This window comes from Pelodiscus sinensis, chromosome 19 (assembly GCF_049634645.1).
Source record: "Pelodiscus sinensis isolate JC-2024 chromosome 19, ASM4963464v1, whole genome shotgun sequence".
NCBI classification, from domain to species: domain Eukaryota; kingdom Metazoa; phylum Chordata; order Testudines; family Trionychidae; genus Pelodiscus; species Pelodiscus sinensis.
In genome coordinates, this window is record NC_134729.1 from 14,873,894 (window position 1) to 14,895,754 (window position 21,861).

Consider the following 21,861-nt stretch of genomic DNA (forward strand, 5'->3'; position numbering starts at 1 on the left):
GGGGCCCGCCTCCGGCACCCCCGGAATGGCCCCAACAGACGGGATCTGGTTCCAGGGCAGGCCTGGGATGCCTCAGCCCCCTGGAGATGGGGGGCTGGGCCCCTAAACCCCAGCCGCTTCCCTAGGCTGCCTCCTCCACGACCCCAGCCAGAAACCAAACTCTCCTCCAGCCCTGCCCCAGCCAGGGGCTGATCCCCCCCCCCCCCCCCGGGCGCTGAGCCGGGGTGTCTGGTTAATCCACATTGGGAGTCGGTGAGAATCTCCCCTCCCAGCGCAGGGGACCCCGGTCACAGAGCAGACAGCCCCCCCACCCGCACACTGACCCCCCCCACATGGTGCACAGACCAACCCTCCTCCCATTTTACACCCCCACTCCCAGGGGAAACAGACTGACCCCCCCAGGGGAAACAGACTGACCCCCCCGAGGGAAACAGCCTGACCCCCCTGGGGCACAGACCGACCCCCCCGAGGGAAACAGCCTGACCCCCCCAGGGGAAACAGACTGACCCCCCCAGGGGAAACAGACTGACCCCCCCGGGGCACAGACTGACCCCCCCGGGGCACAGACCGACCCCCCCCAGGGGAAACAGACTGACCCTCCCCCCGTGGCACAGACCGACCCCTCCAGGGGAAACAGACTGACCCCCCCCCCCGGGGCACAGACCGACCCCCCCGAGGGAAACAGCCTGACCCCCCCGGGGCACAGACCGACCCCCCCAGGGGAAACAGACTGACCCCCCCCCGGGGCACAGACCGACCCCCCCCGAGGGAAACAGACTGACCCCCCCCCGGGGCACAGACCGACCCCCCCAGGGGAAACAGACTGACCCCCCCGGGGCACAGACTGACCCCCCCGAGGGAAACAGACTGACCCCCCCGGGGCACAGACCGACCCCCCCGGGGAAACAGACTGACCCTCCCCCCGTGGCACAGACCGACCCCTCCAGGGGAAACAGACCGACCCCCCCGAGGGAAACAGACTGACCCCCCCCCGGGGCACAGACCGACCCCCCCGGGGGAAACAGACTGACCCCCCCCCGGGGCACAGACCGACCCCCCTGTGACAGCGCGTTGGGGGTTCCCCGTCTCCTGCACCCCGAAATGGCACAAACAGACTGCACCAGCCAGTGGAATTGAGGGTGGTTTATTGCTCCTCCAGCCCAGCGCAGCACAGATGGAATCTGGTTACAGGAACTGGGCTAGGATGCCTCAGGCCCCCTTGAGATGGGGGAGACTGGGCCCCTAAACTCCAGCCCCTTCCCCTAGGCTCTCCTCCATGCCCTCCGACAGCCAGCAACCAACCCCCTAACTTCCAGCCCTGCCCCCGCAGTCAGGGCAGCATCCACCTTCCTTTGTTCCTCTCCATGGGGGGTGTCTGGCCACTGGTTCAACAAGTTTGGCCTTACCTCTGCCTAGCGAGGTTTTCCCTGCTGGGTCTTGCTCCAGACAGCAGGGGTCACCACAGCCCAGCAAGTACCCCCACTACGTCACACCCCCCCCCCCCGAGGGAAACAGCCTGACCCCCCCCGGGGCACAGACCGACCCCCCTGAGGGAAACAGACTGACCCCCCCGGGGCACAGACCGACCCCCCCGGGGGAAACAGCCTGACCCCCCCCCGGGGCACAGACCGACCCCCTTGGGGGAAACAGACTGACCCTCCCCCCGGGGCACAGACCGACCCCCCCAGGGGAAACAGACTGACCCCCCCCCCCCCGGGGCACAGACCGACCCCACCAGGGGAAACAGACTGACCCCCCCAGGGGAAACAGATTGATCCCCCCCGGGGCACAGACCGACCCCCCCCGGGGGAAACAGACTGACCCCCCCAGGGGAAACAGACTGACCCCCCCGGGGCACAGACTGACCCCCCTGGGGCAGAGACCAACCCCCCCAGGGCACAGACCAACCTCAGAGAGGCCCAGCCCCCAATGCTCTCACTGCCCCCCCCAAGTCACAGCCTCAGAGTGGCCCCAGCAGGAGCAGCCCGCACTTACCGGGGCCCCCTTCTCCCCAGCGGGGCCGGGGGGGCCCTGCTCCCCTCCATGGCCTGGCAGCCCGATGCCTCCAGCTGCCCCCGAGGGGCCTCGCTCACCAGGGGCGCCCTGGAGAGAAGTGCACATGTGTTGGGGGGGCCATGCCCCCAGCGCCCTATGGAAACCCCCCACCCTCCAACCCACCCATCACCCCCGAGACCCCTCTAGCCCCTCCCCCATCCCACAAGCCTTCCAAAGGCCCCCAGCTATTCCCAAGCCCCCTTCCCTTCAGGTCCCATGCGGGTTCTCCCCCCCCTGGGGCCAGCTACTCACCGTGGGGCCGGGGGGACCTGGGGGCCCTTCCCTGCCCTTCAGGCCGGCGGGCCCCTGTGGAGAAGACAAGGTGGGAGCGTTACAGCCGGCCCCTGCCAGCCCCCCCCCCCCCCGCCCCCCGCTACACTCACCGTCTGGCCGGGCGGGGCCCTGGCACCAGGGAACCCTGGGAGGCCGGGGGGGCCGTTCTTCCCAGGCAGGCCGGCTGGGCCGGGGTCACCCTAGGGGACAGAGGGTTAGCAGTGAGTGGGGACCCCTCCCCCATTCCCCGTGCCTTGGGGCAGGGCCCCGGTGGTATGGGGAGCAGTGGGGGGGCTGCAGGCCGAGCAGGATGTGGGGGCCAGGAGCAGGTGCTGGGCACACGCAGAGTGGGAGGACGGTACCGGTGTTTGCGGGGGGGGGGGGGGGCAGCTGCTTCCAGGGCATCATGGCCCTTGGCCTGGGGCCTCCAGTGCAGCAGGAGGGGGGGGGGGGCTGCCCTCGGGGCGCGTCCTCCTGCCTTTAGCCAGTTAGTCTGTGGCCAGGAACCGAGCCTGCAGGGCAGAGCTAAGGGTAGGACCCAGGAGTCCAGGCAACCCCCGCTCTAACCACTAGGCCCCACTGCCCTCCCAGAGCCAGGGAGAGGACCCAGGAGTCTGGCCTCTGAGCAATCCCCAGACCCCCGCCCCCCCGCTCTAACCACTAGGCCCCACTGCCCTCCCAGAGCCACGGAGAGGATCCAGGAGTCTGGCCTCTGAGCAATCCCCAGACCCCCGCCCCCCCGCTCTAACCACTAGGCCCCACTGCCCTCCCAGAGCCAGGGAGAGGACCCAGGAGTCTGGCCTCTGAGCAATCCCCAGACCCCCGCCCCCCCCACTCTAACCACTAGGCCCCACTGCCCTCCCAGAGCCACGGAGAGGACCCAGGAGTCTGGCCTCTGAGCAATCCCCAGACCCCCGCCCCCCCGCTCTAACCACTAGGCCCCACTGCCCTCCCAGAGCCAGGGAGAGGACCCAGGAGTCTGGCCTCTGAGCAATCCCCAGACCCCCGCCCCCCCCGCTCTAACCACTGGACCCCACTGCCCTCCCAGAGCCAGGGAGAGGACCCAGGAGTCTGGCCTCTGAGCAATCCCCAGACCCCCGCCCCCCCGCTCTAACCACTAGGCCCCACTGCCCTCCCAGAGCCAGGGAGAGGACCCAGGAGTCCAGGCAACCCCCCACTCTAACCACTGGACCCCACTGCCCTCCCAGAGCCAGGGAGAGGACCCAGGAGTCTGGCCTCTGAGCAATCCCCAGACCCCCGCCCCCCCGCTCTAACCACTGGACCCCACTGCCCTCCCAGAGCCACGGAGAGGACCCAGGAGTCTGGCCTCTGAGCAATCCCCAGACCCCCGCCCCCCTGCTCTAACCAGTAGGCCCCACTGCCCTCCCAGAGCCAGGGAGAGGACCCAGGAGTGTGGCCTCTGAGCAATCCCCAGACCCCCCGCCCCCCCACTCTAACCACTAGGCCCCACTGCCCTCCCAGAGCCAGGGAGAGGACCCAGGAGTCTGGCCTCTGAGCAATCCCCAGACCCCCGCCCCCCCGCTCTAACCACTAGGCCCCGCTGCCCTCCCAGAGCCAGGGAGAGGACCCAGGAGTCTGGCCTCTGAGCAATCCCCAGACCCCCGCCCCCCCACTCTAACCACTAGGCCCCACTGCCCTCCCAGAGCCAGGGAGAGGACCCAGGAGTCTGGCCTCTGAGCAATCCCCAGACCCCCGCCCCCCCGCTCTAACCACTAGGCCCCACTGCCCTCCCAGAGCCAGGGAGAGGCCCCAGGGGTCCAAGCTCCCAGCCCTGGGTGAGGCCTGCTGGCAGTGCTGCCTGTGCAGGCATTGGGGGTGCACACAAACACCCCGCATTCCCTGCACATGGTACTTACCTTGGCGCCTTCCCGGCCAGCAGCCCCTGGGAGGCCCTGCTCCCCAGGGGGTCCGGGGGAGCCTGGATGCCCCCTCTCTCCCATGGGGCCCGTCTCGCCCGAGTTACCCTGAAGGGCAGAGAAGGGGCAGCAATGAGGGGGGCAGGATGGGCTGCCCCCCATGTGAGGCTTGCTGGGTCCTGCAAGAGAAGGGGGCAGAGGAGGCAGGCTCTCCCCTTGTGAGGGTGTATGGGAGTCTGGCTGCTCTGCGTGAATGCTGGGCATGCCTCAGTTTCCCTGTGTGTGGCACCAATGTCCCGGTGGTAGGAACCGGGGGGTGTTTGCTGAGGGTAGGGTCGGTGCCCTTCGTATCCTGAGCCGGGCAGGGGAGGGGGGCACCAGGGGACCCTGGGCCCGACAAAGGCCAGGGGAGGGGGCAGGCAGCTGGGAGCAGGTCAGTCTTGGCCGGTGGGGTTTAGGGGAGGGGCAGAGCCAGGGAAACTGAGGCCCACCCAGCTCCCCAGATGTACCTGACTGAGGGTCTGTCTACACTACCCCGCTAGTTCGAACGAGGAGGGTAATGTAGGCATACCGCACTTGCAAATGAAGCCCAGGATTTGAATTTCCCGGGCTTCATTTGCATAAGCGGGGCTCCGCCATTTTTAAAACCCCGCTGGTTCGAACCCCGTGCAGCGTGGCTACACGGGGCTCGAACTAGGTAGTTCGGACTAGGCTTCCTATTCCTACCGGTGCACCTCGTGGAATGAGGCACCTCGTGGAATGAGGAGTCTCGGTAGTTCGAACTAGCAGGGTAGTGTAGACAGACCCTGACTGCTCCTGTCACCACGGCCCAACCCAGCTCACACACCTGCGGCTCCAGGCGCTGGGTGGGCCCAGAGGCTGCCGAGTTGGGGCGCAGGCCCTGTGGCTGCCCCGGGAGCCCCCCACATGGGGATGGGGGCTGAGTGCTCCAAGGGCAGTGCCACGAGGCCTCTTGGCCCCTGCCACAGGCTGCCCAGAGTCCTGCCTGGCTCCCTCCCGGGTAGCGCCAGAGCCTGGCCCTGGCACCCCGACACCCCCACGCAGCGGCTGCCGGGGCTTGGACCTACAGACACCCCAGGGAGCACAGCACCCGCTGCAGGGCAAGCCTGTGCCATGCCCCCGGGGGGACGGGGACCCATCGCGGACCGGGGGCTCACTCACCTGGGGTCCCACCACCCCTGTGGGGCCAGGGGGGCCGTTCTTGCCGTGGTATCCCTGCGGAGAGAAGGGGTGAGCGACGGCCAGCTGTGACGGGCCCCACTGGGGCAGCGACGGGGCACGGGGGGGTACTCACCGGCTCCCCACGCTGTCCTGGGTGTCCGGGCAACCCGTCCTTCCCGACAGGGCCCTGCCAAGGCTCAGAGTCAGGGGCTGCGGGCGCCTACCAGCCGGTTCCCCCGGGCAGCCCCACATGCCTCCCTGCCCCCCCCAAGACTGGCCGGGTTCCCCCCAGGCTGCCCCACACACCTCCCTGCCCCCCCCAAGACTGGCCGGGTTCCCCCCAGGCTGCCCCACACGCCTCCCTGCCCCTCCCAAGACTGGCCGGGTTCCCCCCAGGCTGCCCCACACGCCTCCCTGCCCCCCCAGTGACTGGCCAGGTTCCCTCCGGGCAGCCCCACACACCTCCCTGCCCCCCCAAGACTGGCCGGGTTCCCCCAGGCTGCCCCACACACCTCCCTGCCCCCCCCAAGACTGGCCGGGTTCCCCCCAGGCTGCCCCACACGCCTCCCTGCCCCTCCCAAGACTGGCCGGGTTCCCCCCAGGCTGCCCCACACGCCTCCCTGCCCCCCCAGTGACTGGCCGGGTTCCCTCCGGGCAGCCCTACACACGTCCCTGCCCCCCCAAGACTGGCCAGGTTCCCCCCAGGCTGCCCCACACACCTCCCTGCCCCCCCCAAGACTGGCCGGGTTCCCCCCAGGCTGCCCCACACGCCTCCCTGCCCCTCCCAAGACTGGCCGGGTTCCCCCCAGGCTGCCCCACACGCCTCCCTGCCCCCCCAGTGACTGGCCGGGTTCCCTCCGGGCAGCCCTACACACGTCCCTGCCCCCCCAAGACTGGCCAGGTTCCCCCCAGGCTGCCCCACACGCCTCCCTGCCCCCCCAGTGACTGGCCGGGTTCCCTCCGGGCAGCCCTACACACGTCCCTGCCCCCCCAAGACTGGCCAGGTTCCCCCCAGGCTGCCCCACACTCCTCCTTGCCCCCCCATGACTGTCCGGGTTCCCTCCGGGCAGCCCTACACACTTCCCTGCCCCCCCAGTGACTGGCCGGGTTCCCCCCATGCAGCCGCACACTCCTCCTTGCCCCCCCATGACTGTCCGGGTTCCCCCCGGGCAGCCCCACACACTTCCCTGCCCCCCCAGTGACTGGCCGGATTCTCCCCCACCCCAGGCAGCCCCAGGACTGTCACACACCAACCGGCCAGTGACTGGTGTGGGGGGGAACCTGGCTTGGGTGGTCCCAAGGGTGCTGAGCCCTCTACTCTGGTGGGTACTTACCAGTGGCCCCTTTGGGCCTGGGAAACCATTGGGGCCTTGTGGCCCCTGGGGGCCCTGTGAGAGCAGGAGAGATCAGCTGTGAGCACAAGGGAAATAGCATCCTGACACCCCCCCAATTCCCTTCCCCCACCCCTCCAGGGGCCCGATACCCCTTCCTCGGCCCCAGAGGCCCTGCGCCCTTCCCCCACCCCTCCAGGGGCTCTATACCACTCCTCCCCCAGGTGCTGTCCCCCAGGACACGGGGCCTATGGTGGACCCCATGGCACAGACACAGTCTGGAAACTGGACTTACCTTCTCCCCCCCGGCCCCAGGGGCCCCATCATGGCCGGCGTCGCCCTGCGGACACAGAATTGGGCTGAGAGCGACCAGACTCTCCTGGGCACCCGCGCCAGAGCATGCGTCAGCCGCCCGGGGACCCCAGCCAGGCCAGGGCAGCAGGGGCTAGCATCGGGTGGGTGTGGGCTGAGAGGTGGGGGCTGGGCACCCAGGGGTGAGGCGAGGGGGGTGCTGGGCAGGAGGCACCGCGGAGGTGCCAGGTCAGGAGGATGCGGCGCTGGGGGACTGATGTCGCATCGGGGTTTCCTGCCTCCTGCACCCCCGTAATGGCATGAACAGACTCCACCAGCTGGCAGAATAGAGGAGTTTATTGCTTCTCCAGGGTCTGTCTACACTACAGCGCTATTTCAAATTGACTTCATTCAAAATAGTTCATTCGAATGAAGCTAATTCGAAATAACACATCTAGACACAAAAACTATTTCGAAATAGCAAGTCCACACTGAGTGGACCCTGAACCGAAGTTAAAGCTGGCTGGAACCAGTGCCGTCAGGGCATCAGGTCGGGACTTAGTGTATGGGGCTGCTGCCTGAGGCTAACTGAGCTCTGTGCTTAAAGGGACCCTACTCCCGCCCCGGACAGACAGTTCTCAGGGTTCCCAGCTTGCTTGTCTACCTCGATGAGGAACAGCAAAGCAGTCCTGTCTTGGAGTGCCCTGAGTGCCCACACTCGGGACACCACAGCACTCGGCCACATGGAGCCAGAGCTGTCCCTGGGCACGCCGGTGTGTCTCGTGGGGTCATTGCCCTCAGCCTGGCTGCACTTGCTGCAGGCTGCCATCTGGGGATCCGTCAGGGGGCTGTCAAGATCCAGGAGGCCCTGAGAGAGAGCGTCCACCCCAAGGAACCCTCAGAGCCTCCCTGGTCCTCCCCACCGGGGGCTCGTGCCCCATTCCTCCCTCACGTCCTTCCACTTACCCCTCCCTAGCCCCCCTTCCTGATGTCAAATAAAATACACGTGTGTTCAAAAATAGAAACTGGGTTTATTGAACAAAACTGGGGGGGTGAATCTCTGGGGAGACTGGGAACAGGAGGTGGGAGAGGGGAAGAGAGAGGGTGAGAGAGGGGAGGGAGAAACCTGGGAGGAGGTGTAGGGATAACATATTAATGTATTGAAAATGATTCCCCCAAATGGAAGTGACTCCCCAGAATTTGTTCCCCACAACTTAAAGTGTTTAGATTTATTATTAATTCTTCTTCTTATTATTATTATTGTGACGGCACGTTGGGGGTTCCCCGTCTCCTGCACCCCGAAATGGCACAAACAGACTGTACCAGCCAGTGGAATTGAGGGTGGTTTATTGCTCCTCCAGCACAGCGCAGCACAGATGTAATCTGGTTACAGGAACTGGGCTAGGATGCCTCAGGCCCCCTTGAGATGGGGGAGACTGGGCCCCTAAAACTCCAGCTCCTCTCCCTAGGCTGTCTCATCCATCCTCACAGACAGCCACCAACCAACTAACCCACTTCCAGCCCTGCCCCCCAGCCAGGGCAGCATCCACCTTCCTTTGTTCCTCTCCATGGGGGGTGTCTGGCCACTGGTTCAACAAGTTTGGCCTTACCTCTGCCTAGTGAGGTTTTCCCTGCTGGGTCTTGCTCCAGACAGCAGAGGTCACCACATCCCAGCAAGTACCCCCACTTCGTCACAGTTCTCTCCCCTCCGAGAGTGAACTGAGCAGGGTCACTCCGCTCGTGACCTGGGGAAGTTCGGGCCCCTCGCTACGGGACAGCGCGTCGGCGATGATGTTGGCCTCCCCTTGACGTGGATCACTTCCATGTCGTAGTCCTGCAGGAGCAGGCTCCACCGCAGCACCTTGGCGTTCGTCCCTTTCATCTGGTGCAGCCAGGTCAGGGGGCAGTGGGCGGTGTCACCGTGAAACGCCGGCCAAACAGGTACGGCTGCAGCTTTTGCAGGGCCCACACCATGGCCAGGCATTCCCTCTCTACGGTCGCGTAGCTCCGCTCCCGGGGCAGCAGCTTCCTGCTCAGGTACACGATGGGGTGGCGTTCCCCTTTCTCGTCCGCCTGCATCAGCACCGCCCCCAGCCCGGTGTCCGAGGCGTCCGTAAACACGATAAAGGGCTTGTCGAAGTCTGGGTTTACCAACACTGGGGCCTTGGCCAGGGCTCCCTTCAGTGCACAGAGAGCCCTCTGGCACTGCTCCGTCCAGACCACCCTGTCGGGCCTCCCCTTCCTGCACAGCTCTGTGATCGGGGCAGCGATGGAGCTGAAGTTGGGCACAAACCTCCGGTAGTACCCCGCCATCCCAATGAAAGCCTGGACCTGCTTCTTGGTCTGGGGCACAGGCCAGTCCCGGATGGCCTCCACTTTGGCCGGCTCTGGCTTCAAGCAGCCGCTCCCCACCTTATGGCCCAGGTAGGACACTTCGGCCATTCCAACCTTGCACTTCCCAGCCTTTACGGTCAGCCCAGCCTCCCTCAGCCGATCCAGTACCTGGCTGACCTGGGCCACGTGGTCCTCCCAGGACTGGCTGAAGACGCAGATGTCATCGATGTACGCTAGGGCACAGTTCTCCATTCCCCTCAGCAGCTGGTCCACCAGGCGCTGGAAGGTGGCCGGCGCCCCTTTGAGGCCAAAGGGTAGGACCAGGAACTCATAGAGCCCCAGTGGCGTGATGAAAGCCGATTTCAGTCTGGCCTCCTGGTCTAGCGGCACCTGCCAGTAGCCCTTGGTTAGGTCCAGGGTGGTGAGATAGCGAGCTCCCCCCAGCTTGTCCAGGAGCTCATCGGGCCTTGGCATCGGGTAGGCGTCGGACACCGTGATGGCGTTGAGCTTCCGGTAGTCCACGCAGAACCGGATCGACCCGTCCTTCTTGGAAACCAGCACCACGGGAGAGGCCCAGGGGCTGGAGGACGGCTGGATCACCCCCAGGGCCAACATGTCCTGGACCTCTCTCTCCAGGTCCTGGGCTGTTTTCCCTGTGACCCTGAATGGGGAGCAGCGCACCGGGGGGTGAGTGCCCGTCTGCACCCGGTGGACAGCCAGGTTGGTGAGACCCGGCTTGTTGGAGAACAGCTGCTGGTGGGAGCGCAGCACCTCCCGGATCTCGGCCTGCTGGGCCGGGGTGAGCTGGTCCGAGAGGGAAATTGACTCCAGCGAAGAGTCCTCTCCGGTCCCAGGGAACAGGCCCACCAGGGGATCCTCCCCCTGCTCCTCCCAGGGCTTACACACGGCCAGCACCAAGTTCTCCCTGTCCCAGTACGGCTTCATCATGTTAACATGATATACCCGCTGGCCGCGCGTCCGGCCCGTCAGCTCCACCACGTAGTTCACCTCGTTCAGCTGCTTAACCACCTTGAAGGGGCCGTCCCAGGCGGCTTGCAGCTTGTTCTTCCGCACGGGGATCAGGACCATCACCTGGTCCCCGGTAGCGTAGGCGCGGGCCCGTGCATTGCGGTCGTACCAGACCTTCTGCTTCCTCTGGGCCCTGCTCAGGTTCTCTCTGGCCAGGCCCATGAGCTCGGCAAGTCTTTCCCGGAATGTCAGGACGTATTCCACGACCGGCTCACCCTCCGGGGAGACCTTCCCCTCCCACTCGTCTTTCAATAAGTCCAGGGGGCCCCTCACTCGCCTCCCATATAACAGCTCGAACGGCGAGAACCCCGTGGACTCCTGGGGCACTTCCCTGTACGCAAACAGCAGGTGGGGTAGGTACTTGTCCCAGTCCTGCGGGTGTTGGTGCATAAAGGTCCGTAGCATCTGCTTCAGAGTCCCATTGAACCTCTCCACCAGCCCGTTGGTCTGGGGGTGATACGCCGAGGCCCAGGTGTGTTGCACCCCACTCTTCTCCCACAAGCACCGGAGCAGGGCCGACATGAAGTTGGATCCCTGGTCCGTGAGAACCTCCTGGGGAAACCCCACCCTGCTGAAAATGGTCAGCAGTGCGTCTGCCACCGTGTCTGCCTCGATGGAGGGCAGGGCCACGGCCTCGGGGTAGCGGGTGGCGAAGTCCACCACCACCAGGATGTATTTCTTCTCCGTCCGGGTCGCTCTGCTGAAGGGCCCCACAATATCCATCGCCACCTTCTGGAAAGGCTCCTCTATGATGGGCAGGGGTCTCAATGCAGCTTTTCTCCTGTCTTGGGCCTTCCCCACCCGTTGGCAGGAGTCGCAGGACCGGCAGTACCGCTGGACAGCTGCAAACATCCCCGGCCAGTAGAAGTTTTGGAGCAGCCTCAGCCGCGTGCGCCGGATCCCCTGGTGTCCCGAGAACGGGATGTCATGGGCCAGGTGTAGCAGCTTGCGGCGATACCTTTGGGGAACCACCAGCTGCCGCTGGAGCCCCCACTTCCCTACCGTCCCGGGGGAAAGCCATTCCCGGTACAGAAATCCCCTCTCCCACCGGAACTTCTCCTGGCAATCTCCTCCTAGGGGTTGAGCTGCACCCAGGTCAGCCCGGTCCCTCAGGGCCTGCAGGGAGGGATCCGCTCGCACCTCCGCCTGGAATTCAGCGGCTGGGGCTGGGCCAGGGCCGTGGTTCCCCCCACTGCCTAGGTCCAACTCTAGGTCTGCTGGGACGGGGCCCTGGGCCCCCTGTTGGGGAACCTCCTCGAGTTCCGGGCCGCCAGCCCCTCGCTTGCTCTGGCTACGGGTGGTGACCAGCATCCTGTGGGGTCCGTCTGGCCACTCCTCTAGGTCACTCCCCATTAGCACGTCGGTGGGCAAGTGCGGGTGCACCCCCACTTCCTTGGAGCCCTCCTTGGCCTCCCATTTCAGATGCACCCTGGCTACGGGTACCTTAAAGGGGGTGCCGCCTATGCCCCTCAGAGTCAGCTGAGTGTCGGGTAGCATACGGTCTGGGGCCACTATGTCGGGCCGGGCCAGCGTCACCTCCGCCCCCGTGTCCCAGAAACCCGTCACCTTCCTGCCATCCACCTCCAGGGGTACGAGGCAGTCCCTCCGTAGGGGCCGCCCCGCCCCCACCCGGTGCACGGATAAATCTGTCTCCCGAGGGTCAGACCTCCCAGGGGAGGTGCACTGAGCATCCTTCCCCCCTCCCCGAGCGGAGGTTTGCCGGCCAGCCCCTGCCACTGGGGCAGCCTGCCCTTCCTCCCGCCCCAGCCAGTTAACCCTGGAACGTCCCAGGTCATGGGACCTGTTCTTGCGCCTGGTGCATTGAGCCCTCTTGTGGCCCCATTGCCCACAGCGATGGCAAGTTAGGTTCTGTGGGCCCATTCGGGTCGGCTCTGCCCGGGCCCTGGCTGGTTCTCTGGGGTATCGATGACTGGCCCTGGTCCCTGGGGCTCGCCTCGGAGGTGTCTCTCTCCGTTGCTCCGCCGAGAACTGGTCTCTGCGCGATTCTCTTTCTCTCCGGGACTCCCGTTCACCCCCGGACCGGCTCTCCATGAACTCATCCGCCAGTCTCCTGGCCTCCTGGGGGTTCTCTGGTCTCCGGTCCTTGAGCCACAGCCTCAGTTTGGGTGGGCACGCTTCATAGAACTGCTCCATCATGACCAGCTTGAGCAGCTCCTCTGCGGTCTGGGCTCCGACTCCCGAGACCCACTTGCGGCAGTATTGCGCCAGGCGGGAGGCCAGATCCACATAGGTCTCCCGTGGCCCTTTCTGTACCCCCCGGAACTTCTTCCTGTACAGCTCGGGGGTCAGCCCGAACTTGTGCAGCAGGGCCTCCTTGACTCGGTTGTAATCCCCTGGCTGTAGGTCCTCCAGCTGACTGAGCACTCCGGCCGCCTCCTGGTTCAGTGCAGGGATGAGCTCCTGCAGCCAGTCAGCTGGGGGGACCTGTTGCAGCCCACAGGCCCTCTCAAAGGAGCTGAGGAACCCGTCTATGTCGCCCACGTCCTTCAATTGGGCCTCCGTGAGCCTCTCCAAGCGCCTGGCATCCCCGGGACTCTGGGGCCCATCCACTCTTGGCGCAGCCGGGGCCCCGCAGGTTCTCCGCTCTGCCATGGCCAGCTCATGCTGTCGCTGCCTCTCTCGATCTTGGCGCTCCTTCTCTCGATCCTGTACTTCCAATTCCTTCATCCGCAGCTGGATCTCCAGCCGCCGCAGCTCCGCTGGGCTGGCCCCTGCCCTAGATGGGCTACGGCTTGCAGGCCTCCCGGGAGACGCTGTCTCATCTCTCCGGTGGGTTCCAGCGCTCCTCCCCCTCTCTGAGCCTGACACACTCTCAGGGGGGGTCTGGCTGCTTCCCCTGGGGACAAGATCCTGGCCCCGTGGCTGGTCATTCTCTTCCAGCTGGGTAATCAGCTGGGCCTTGGTTGCTTTCCGCACAGGCAAGCCCCTCTCTCTGCACAGCCCCACCAGCTCTGCCTTCAAGAGTCGGGCGTAGGCCATCTGCCCGCTGGGCCCCTTGGTGCAGACTCACCAGTCTAGTGCTGCAGCGCCCCACGATTCCCAGGAACCGCTTCGCTCTGTCTCCAGCACGCCTGGCTCCAGGGCTCTTGCTTCTACTGCGCCTTGTCGCTTGCCGCTGGGAGCTTCATCCACGGGGTGCAGTGCATCCCACCCCTGACACCAGTGTGACGGCGCGTTGGGGGTTCCCCGTCTCCTGCACCCCGAAATGGCACAAACAGACTGTACCAGCCAGTGGAATTGAGGGTGGTTTATTGCTCCTCCAGCACAGCGCAGCACAGATGTAGTCTGGTTACAGGAACTGGGCTAGGATGCCTCAGGCCCCCTTGAGATGGGGGAGACTGGGCCCCTAAACTCCAGCTCCTCTCCCTAGGCTGTCTCATCCATCCTCACAGACAGCCACCAACCAACTAACCCACTTCCAGCCCTGCCCCCCAGCCAGGGCCGCATTCACCTTCCTTTGTTCCTCTCCATGGGGGGTGTCTGGCCACTGGTTCAACCAGTTTGTCCTTACCTCTGTCTAGTGAGGTTTTCCCTGCTGGGTCTTGCTCCAGACAGCAGAGGTCACCACATCCCAGCAAGTACCCCCACTACGTCACAATTATTATTAGTTAAGATCGTTAAATGTTTGGATTTATTATTATTATTGCCCCTTTAGAATAGAATGTGTTAGGTCATGGAACTTAGAACTGTTAAGAATATAACCCTATGTAGCCAGAAACAGCCCCCCCCCCCTGCTCCAGGGCAGGCTCAGGCTTGTGCAAGGGGCTGCTTGAAATTGACATTGCAAAGATACATTGTAACGATGCATTGTCAAGCCACTAACTCTGCTCTGGGAGCCAAGCCCTGTAATTGACTAAGGGCCTTGTTACTTAATTGACCTGTTCTCTTTAAAACATTGTAACTTTACTCAGCACTGGGAGAATGTCTTGAGCAAAACCACCCAGAAACTTTTGTAACTACAACTTTTATTATTATACAAATACTGTCTGGGAAATATGAATTAGGGAATGTACGTAAGAGAGAGAGAGAGAGAGAGAGAGAGAGAGAGAGAGAGAGAGAGTGCTCCGACAATGAATGAATGGTTCTGAGAGGTGCCAGCCTGAGAATGCAGCAACAAAGGGCTGAAAAAGGCGTCAGGTGCCAGTGCAACCAAAAGGTGTCAAGTGGAGAAAACCAAGTACTGGAGATCCCCCCGATGAGATCACTGACGAGCACCTGGCAGCCACCCTGGACATCAGCATGATGCAGCAATTCCCATGGACTGGCATAGGAAGAAATTCCTATAAGAACTGGACTAAAAGACTATGGAGTCAGAGTCCAAGGTTCTGCTGCCAGCCCATCAGGAGCTTGAGAAGCGCATCTGATCAGGACTTCGCTCCCCACTCCCATCACTTGTGTACAGAATACCTGGCCAGTATTCGGTCACAAGCAACTTCCAGGCTGGGAACTATAACAATACACAGAACCTGGACGAATGGATGAATGAATGTTTCTATGTATAAGGGTTAAGTAGTTAAACAACGTTGTTTGCTTCTATCTTTTCTTTATTTTTGTATTATTATCTTTACAATAAGTGTGGCTTTTTGCCTTATCCCCCTCATAAGAGCCTGCTTGCTTTTATTGGTACAACAGAGGGAGCTGGAAGGGGGAAGCAAGGGGAAGAAGTGGGGGGGGAAGCTCAGGGCTCAGGGTTGGGGGTCTCGTCAGACCAACCTGACTTTCATGCTAACCTGCTCCTGGCCTTTGGAGGCCAGGCTGGCAGCTATCCTACCATAGACGGCTGTGTTCCTCCATCTAGGGCTGAGATCATGGAAGTTGGGGGCATCCCCCCTAAACCTGAATAAGGTCCATGATCTCCACCCTGGACCAGGAAGGCGCCCGCCTTCTCCAGCCCCTGTCAGGCTCCTGGGAGCTGGCAGACTGCTCCTGGGGAGCGGTGGAGGGCTGGCTGCCAGTGGCTTGCTGGCTCATGTTTTGGGGCCACTGGGTCAGGGGCCCCGGTGGCCACTGCTGGCTCTGGGCTGGCAGGCTTGGAGCTGGCACAGGCACTGCGGCCAGGGTCTACCCCTTTAATGGCTCCAGGGCTGGGGGAGAGGAGAGTAAGGGTACGTCTACACTGCATCCCTAGTTCGAACTAGGGATGCAAATGGAGACAATCGAACTAGTTAATGAAGTGGGGATTTAAATATCCCGCGCTCCATTAACATGATCTCGCCGGCGCGCTAGTTCGAATCACAGCTGATTCGAACCAGGAAGTGCGCGCCGGGACGCGTTAGTTCGGACTAAAGCCCTTAGTCCGAACTAATGTTACTCCTCAGAAAATGAGACATACCCTAAGTTTTCCTGGTTGTGCCCAGAGTGGCCACCAGGGCTCCCTGGGAAGGCTGGAGGCCCCCTGTTTCGAATTAAGTGTCTACACAGCACTTCATTCGAAATAGCTATTTCAGATTTGGCGTTACTCCTCGTGGAATGGGGCTTCCCAAATTCGAATTAAGCGCTCCGCCGTTTTGAATTAATTTCGAACTAGCCGTTTGCCTGTATAGACGCTATTGAAGTTAATTCGAAGTAACGGCTGTTACTTCGAATTAACGTTGCATTGTAGACACACCCCACGATACAGCACAACATAGATGCAATCTGGTTACAGGAACTGGGGCTAGGAGGCCTCAGGGCAGAATTAACGCTGTAGTGTAGACATACCCTGTTTAGGGTTGCCAGATGGTTTAACAAAAAAATACTGCACCCCTCCCCCACCAAAAAAAAACCCACCGGGAAAAAAAGTCTGTTGAGAAGAAAAAAAAAGGGGAGGAGACCAAAGCTGTTGAGCAAAAAAAAAAAGGGCGCGGAGCCTTTAAATAGCCCCACGCTCCTCACTCCCCCACCCCTCCCTAGACACGGAAGGGGAAATTGTCCCTGCCGGGCTTCCGACCGAGGGAAACAGGAAACACCGGACAGTTCGTCTCGGTATTTTCTGGGGGTTTCCGGACGGGGACCCGAATAACAGACAGTCCGGGCGAAAGCCGGACACCTGGCCACCCTACATGTGATTCCTACTCCTGGCCTGTGTTGCTCTGTTGTAACCCCGTGTGTGTGCCTCAGTTTCCCTGGGCCAGTGCCCAGCGAGGGATGGGAATAGTGGGTGTGGCTCTCACTGAGGGGGGCTGTGTGAGGAAGTGGGGAGCTTTGGGGGCTCAAAGGGGTTACATACAGGGGGGCTCGGATGTTGCTGGTTGAATGTGACAAGGGGGGGAGTTTGTTGTTGCAGAGACCAGCCCAGAACTGGAGCCGCGGGGACTGTGCCCTCGGCCCCGCTCAGGGGACACGTCCGGTCCTGTCCAGACGCCAGACAAGGGGCTGCAGAGGGGGACCCTGGGCCCAGCGAGGGGGGAACATTGGACGGGAAGGGGGGTGGAGAGGAGGGGCCGGGCGACCCTCTTACCTGGGGAGAAGACAGTGGCCGGGGGAGGGGCTGTTGCGGGTGACACTGGAGGCTCTGCTGGGAGCCGGGGGCTGTTTGGGGGGCAGAGCAGGGCAGGCAGGACTCAGCCGGCTGCAGGGAGGCTGACGTGGGGGCCGGGGGCCCAGGCCGACTGGCCCGAGGGATCCTGGGCTGCATTCAAAGCTCCATAGCCTCCTGGAGTCGCTCTGGGCCGGGGAAGGGGGCGGCGCTGCCCCTCTGGGAGGGGAGGCCCCGGGGTTCGGGGGAGGGGACCCCCCAAGGGGCTCACGGCGGAGGTGGCGGCTGGAGGCCCTGAGAGGCGCCGTCCCGGAAGTGGAGGGGAGGCCACCCCGGGGAGAGCGGGCCCCCAGGACAGGGTCACCACACTGGGGGGGAGAGCCGTGCCAGGCTGCCCCATCTCAGCACGTACAGCCAGCGTGGGGGAGCAGCCAGGTGGCCCCTTGCCTGGGAATCTGGCCCAGGGAGGGGCGGGGCTGCCTGCAGGCTGGGGCTGTGAGGGGGGCAGGGCGCCGGCTCTGGGCCCCCTCCCCAAGTCGGATTGTCCTGATGGCCCCAGCCGTGTCCCCGTCCCCGAAAGCCCTTGTGACTCCCCCGCACGCTGTGACTACAGGCCAATGGGGGTGACAGGGTGTCGGGCTGGGTGCCCCCGAGTGGTGCCAGGTGAGACCCGGCTGGCAGCCGCTGACACGGACAGGCGGACAGATAGATGGACAGGTGGACAGGCGGACAGACAGATGGACAGGCGGACAGGCAACAGACAGACAGGCGGACAGATGACAGGCGGACAGGCGGACAGACAACAGGTGCGCGGGCAGGGCGGGGGCTGCTCCGCCGGACGCTGAGGTACCTTTGGGCCCGGCTTCCCTGTCGCTCCAATCTGGCCTCGCTCCCCTTGCAGGCCCTGGGCGAAGAAGGGAGGTGGATGAGCCGGTGCCATGCGAGGTGGGGGGGGAACAGAGGGGGCATCGTGGCCTCCTCAGTACTGGGCCGGTCACTGGGGTGTGGGGGTAAAGGGCTCGGTCAGTCACTGGGGCATGGGGGGAACCCCAGAGGGTAGTAACTGGGGTGTGTGTGGGGGGGTTACTGGGGCTGGTCACTAGGGTGTGTCGGGGGCTCTCTGGGGCATGGGGGGGGTCACTGGGGCCGGTCTCTGGGGTGTGGGGGGGTCACTGGGGCATGGGTGGGGTCTCGGGCCGGTCACTGGGGCATGGGAGGGTCACTGGGGCCGGTCACTGGGGCGTGGGGGGATCTCTGGGGCCGGTCTCTGGGGCGTGGGGGGATCTCTGGGGCCGGTCTCTGGGGCGTGGGGGGGTCACTGGGGCCGGTCACTGGGGTGTGGGGGGGTCTCTGGGGCCGGTCTCTGGGGTGTGGGGGGGGTCTCTGGGGCCGGTCTCTGGGGTGTGGAGGGGTCTCTGGGGCCAGTCTCTGGGGTGTGGCGGGGGTCACTGGGGCCGGTCACTGGGGTGTGGGGGGGGTCTCTGGGGCCGGTCTCTGGGGTGTGGAGGGGTCTCTGGGGCCGGTCTCTGGGGCGTGGGGGGGTCACTGGGGCCGGTCACTGGGGTGTGGGGGGGTCTCTGGGGCCGGTCTCTGGGGTGTGGCGGGGGTCACTGGGGCCGGTCTCTGGGGTGTGGAGGGGTCTCTGGGGCCGGTCTCTGGGGCGTGGGGGGGTCACTGGGGCCGGTCACTGGGGTGTGGGGGGGTCTCTGGGGCCGGTCTCTGGGGTGTGGCGGGGGTCACTGGGGCCGGTCACTGGGGTGTGGGGGGGTCTCTGGGGCCGGTCTCTGGGGTGTGGCGGGGGTCACTGGGGCCGGTCACTGGGGTGTGGGGGGGTCTCTGGGGCCAGTCTCTGGGGTGTGGCGGGGGTCACTGGGGCCGGTCTCTGAGGCATGGGGGGGTCACTGGGGCCGGTCTCTGGAGTGTGGGGGGGTCACTGGGGCCAGTCTCTGAGGCATGGGGGGGTCACTGGGGCCGGTCTCTGGAGTGTGGGGGGGTCACTGGGGCATGGGTGGGGTCTCTGGGACCGGTCACTGGGGCATGGGGGGGTCACTGGGGCCGGTCTCTGGAGTGTGGGGGGGTCACTGGGGCATGGGTGGGGTCTCTGCGACCGGTCACTGGGGTATGGGGGTGTCACTGGGGCCGGTCTCTGGAGTGTGGGGGGGTCACTGGGGCATGGGTGGGGTCTCTGGGACTGGTCACTGGGGCGTGGGGGGGTCACTGGGGCCGGTCTCTGGGGCGTGGGGGGATCTCTGGGGCCGGTCTCTGGAGTGTGGCGGGGGTCACTGGGGCATGGGTGGGGTCTCTGGGACCGGTCACTGGGGCGTGGGGGGGTCACTGGGGCCGGTCTCTGGAGTGTGGGGGGGTCACTGGGGCATGGGTGGGGTCTCTGGGACCAGTCACTGGGGCGTGGGGGGGTCACTGGGGCCGGTCTCTGGAGTGTGGGGGGGTCACTGGGGCGTGGGGGGGTCACTGGGGCCGGTCTCTGGGGCGTGGGGGGATCTCTGGGGCCGGTCTCTGGGGCGTGGGGGGGTCACTGGGGCCGGTCTCTGGAGTGTGGGGGGGTCACTGGGGCATGGGTGGGGTCTCTGGGACCAGTCTCTGGGGCGTGGGGGGGTCACTGGGGCCGGTCACTGGGGCGTGGGGGGGTCACTGGGGCCGGTCTCTGGAGTGTGGGGGGGTCACTGGGGCGTGGGGGGGTCACTGGGGCCGGTCTCTGGGGCGTGGGGCGATCTCTGGGACCGGTCACTGGGGCGTGGGGGGGGTCACTGGGGCCGGTCACTGGGGCGTGGGGGGGTCACTGGGGCCGGTCTCTGGAGTGTGGGGGGGTCACTGGGGCGTGGGGGGGTCACTGGGGCCGGTCTCTGGGGCGTGGGGGCATCAGGGCTGTCACTGGAGGGCAGAGCAGGGTCTGTGGCTTGTCCCTGGTGCTGGGGGGCGGGGGAGGGGGCTGCTCACCGGAGGTCCCCGCTGTCCAGTCTGCCCGGCCTGGCCGGCTTTGCCCTGCGAGGGGAAAAGGCGATGGCGGTGTGAGCACTGCTCTGCCCACGGGCGCCCACCCCGCATGCCCCAGGGCCAGCACCCAAAGCCCCTGCCCACCTGGGAATCTTGTATTGATACCAAGCCGGAACGTGCCTCAGTTTCCCCGATGTGCTGCTGCCTGGCAGGGTGGGTGAGGGGGTGTCAGTCCCAGAGGCATCTGCCTGGGACGTGGTGCCTGGAGCTCCTGGGGGTGCAGGAGGCTGCAGGCCCAGAGCTCTGGCAGCAGGGACATGGGGTTGCCCCAGAGGAACTGGGGACCCCAGGGGCCTGGCCCAGGATCGGGCCTTCCCAAGGCTGCTGTGGAGCAGGGCAAAGGTGGCATTTCTCTCCAAGCAACCTCAAGCCAGGGGCCTGAACTGGGGGGGGGGGGGGGGGGGGGGAGACTGGCCAAGTGTGGGACCCACAGGGCTGCGACTCAGGGCTCAGGCCAGATCCCTGGGTGCTCCGTGCCTCAGTGTCCCCGGCTGCCGGCGCGGGGTCCCCACTCACTCACCCTCTTGCCTTTCTCCCCTGCGAGGCCCGGGGGGCCCAGGAAGCCGCTGGAGCCCTGCGGAAGAGCACAGGGCAGTGAGGTTATGGCTGCGACAGGAAGGTGCCCCCGGGTCGAGGTTTGCAGCAGCCCCTGGAGCAAGAGGCCAAGCCAGGGGTGGGGGGAAAGCGGAGGCTTCGCTGGGTCTGTCTGTGCCGCCTGAGGGCACAGGCTGCGTCTGTGACCCCGGAGCAGCCGGCCGGCCCATCGGGGAAGGCTGCTCGGCCGCCTGGCCCAGCGCAGACCAGCCGACGGGCAATGGAGCCAGGAGGCAGCAGCCACCCGAACGGCCTTTCCCGGGGGCCCTGCGCCCGCCTGCGGAGCCCTGAGTCCTGCAGCCCCACACGCCGGCCGGGTGCTGGGGCGTCTCCGGCGTGGCCGGGATCGCCAGGGCCCTGCGCTGGCCTCGGTCTCCCCTCCTCTCCGGGGGGGCCTGCAGAATAGGACGGCTGCCCGTCCTGTGCCGGCCGGGACTCCCAAGGCTGGACTCAAAGCAGCAGCGTATCCCCCCCACGCCCACCCCCGCGGGGCGGCTTTGAGTCTTTAACAACGCGGAGCCAGGACGAATCTGGCTTGGCTTGGGCACTGCCCCCCCCCCCGAGAGATAAACTCCCACCCTTTTCTGAATCACGGTGGAGATTTCAGATTCTACAGCAGGGGTGGGGAACCCGGCTTGCCTGGATCCAGCCCCCGCACTGGGGCTCCAGCCCCTCCCTCTCTCCCCTGCTCTCTCGCCACGGGGCTGGAATGCGGGGGGGGGTCTTTCTCCTCGCTCAGGGGGCCCCTCCGCGAGGGGTTGGGGTTTTTTGCTTCTCATGCGTGTCCAGGCCCCCGACCCATAAAAAGGTTCCCCACCCCTGTTCCACAGGCTTGGCCTCGCGAGCTCTTTGGAGTAAGATCTGAGGTACAGATTGACCTGGGACTGTGGCTGGTCCTTTGGGACTGGGGGAACCAGTTCAGAGTTGGGGAGATGGGTTTATAACCCCTCACCTGTGTAACAAACAAAAGGAAGCTTTTCTTCACTCACTGCACAACCTGTGGAACTCCTTGCCAGAGGATGTGGTGAAGGCTAGGACTTTAAGGGTCTGTCTACACTAGCCTCCTAGTTGGAACTAGGGAGGCTAATGTCAGCATTCGAAGTTGCAAAGGAAGCCCGTGATTTAAATATCCCGGGCTTTATTTGCATGTTCCCAGGCGCTGCCATTTTTAAATCCCCCTTAGTCCGAACTCCATGCCCGTGGCTACACGCGGCACGGAGTAGGTAGTTCAAATTAGGATCTCTACTTCGAACTACCGGTACACCTCGTTCCACTGGAGCACTGGGGGTAGGAGGGGTTTATAAATCTCACTCGTGCACGGAGCAGCGCTGGCTGTCGCACGGGGAGCGCTGGGGGTGGGAGGCGTTTATAAATCTCACCCATGCGAGGAGCAGCGCTGGCTGTC

General features: G+C 64.6%; 1 protein-coding gene across 1 annotated transcript in view; it reads right to left on the reverse strand.

Annotated features, from left to right (window-relative positions):
* The window catches only part of LOC102458630 (uncharacterized), a 30,910-nt gene extending 9,963 nt beyond the window's left edge, over positions 1-20,947 (reverse strand). The window contains exons 1-11 of the mRNA XM_075903390.1: positions 20,383-20,947; positions 19,806-19,850; positions 17,701-17,754; positions 7,014-7,058; positions 6,722-6,775; positions 5,521-5,574; positions 5,388-5,441; positions 4,206-4,313; positions 2,439-2,528; positions 2,308-2,361; positions 1,996-2,103 (exon numbers count right to left, since the gene is read on the reverse strand). Coding sequence (XP_075759505.1) covers positions 1,996-2,103; positions 2,308-2,361; positions 2,439-2,528; positions 4,206-4,289 — 336 coding nt within the window. The 5' untranslated portion in view covers positions 4,290-4,313; positions 5,388-5,441; positions 5,521-5,574; ... (3 more) ...; positions 19,806-19,850; positions 20,383-20,947. The remainder of the gene's footprint in view (positions 1-1,995; positions 2,104-2,307; positions 2,362-2,438; positions 2,529-4,205; positions 4,314-5,387; positions 5,442-5,520; positions 5,575-6,721; positions 6,776-7,013; positions 7,059-17,700; positions 17,755-19,805; positions 19,851-20,382) is intronic.
* Between the last annotated feature and the right edge of the window lie 914 nt (positions 20,948-21,861).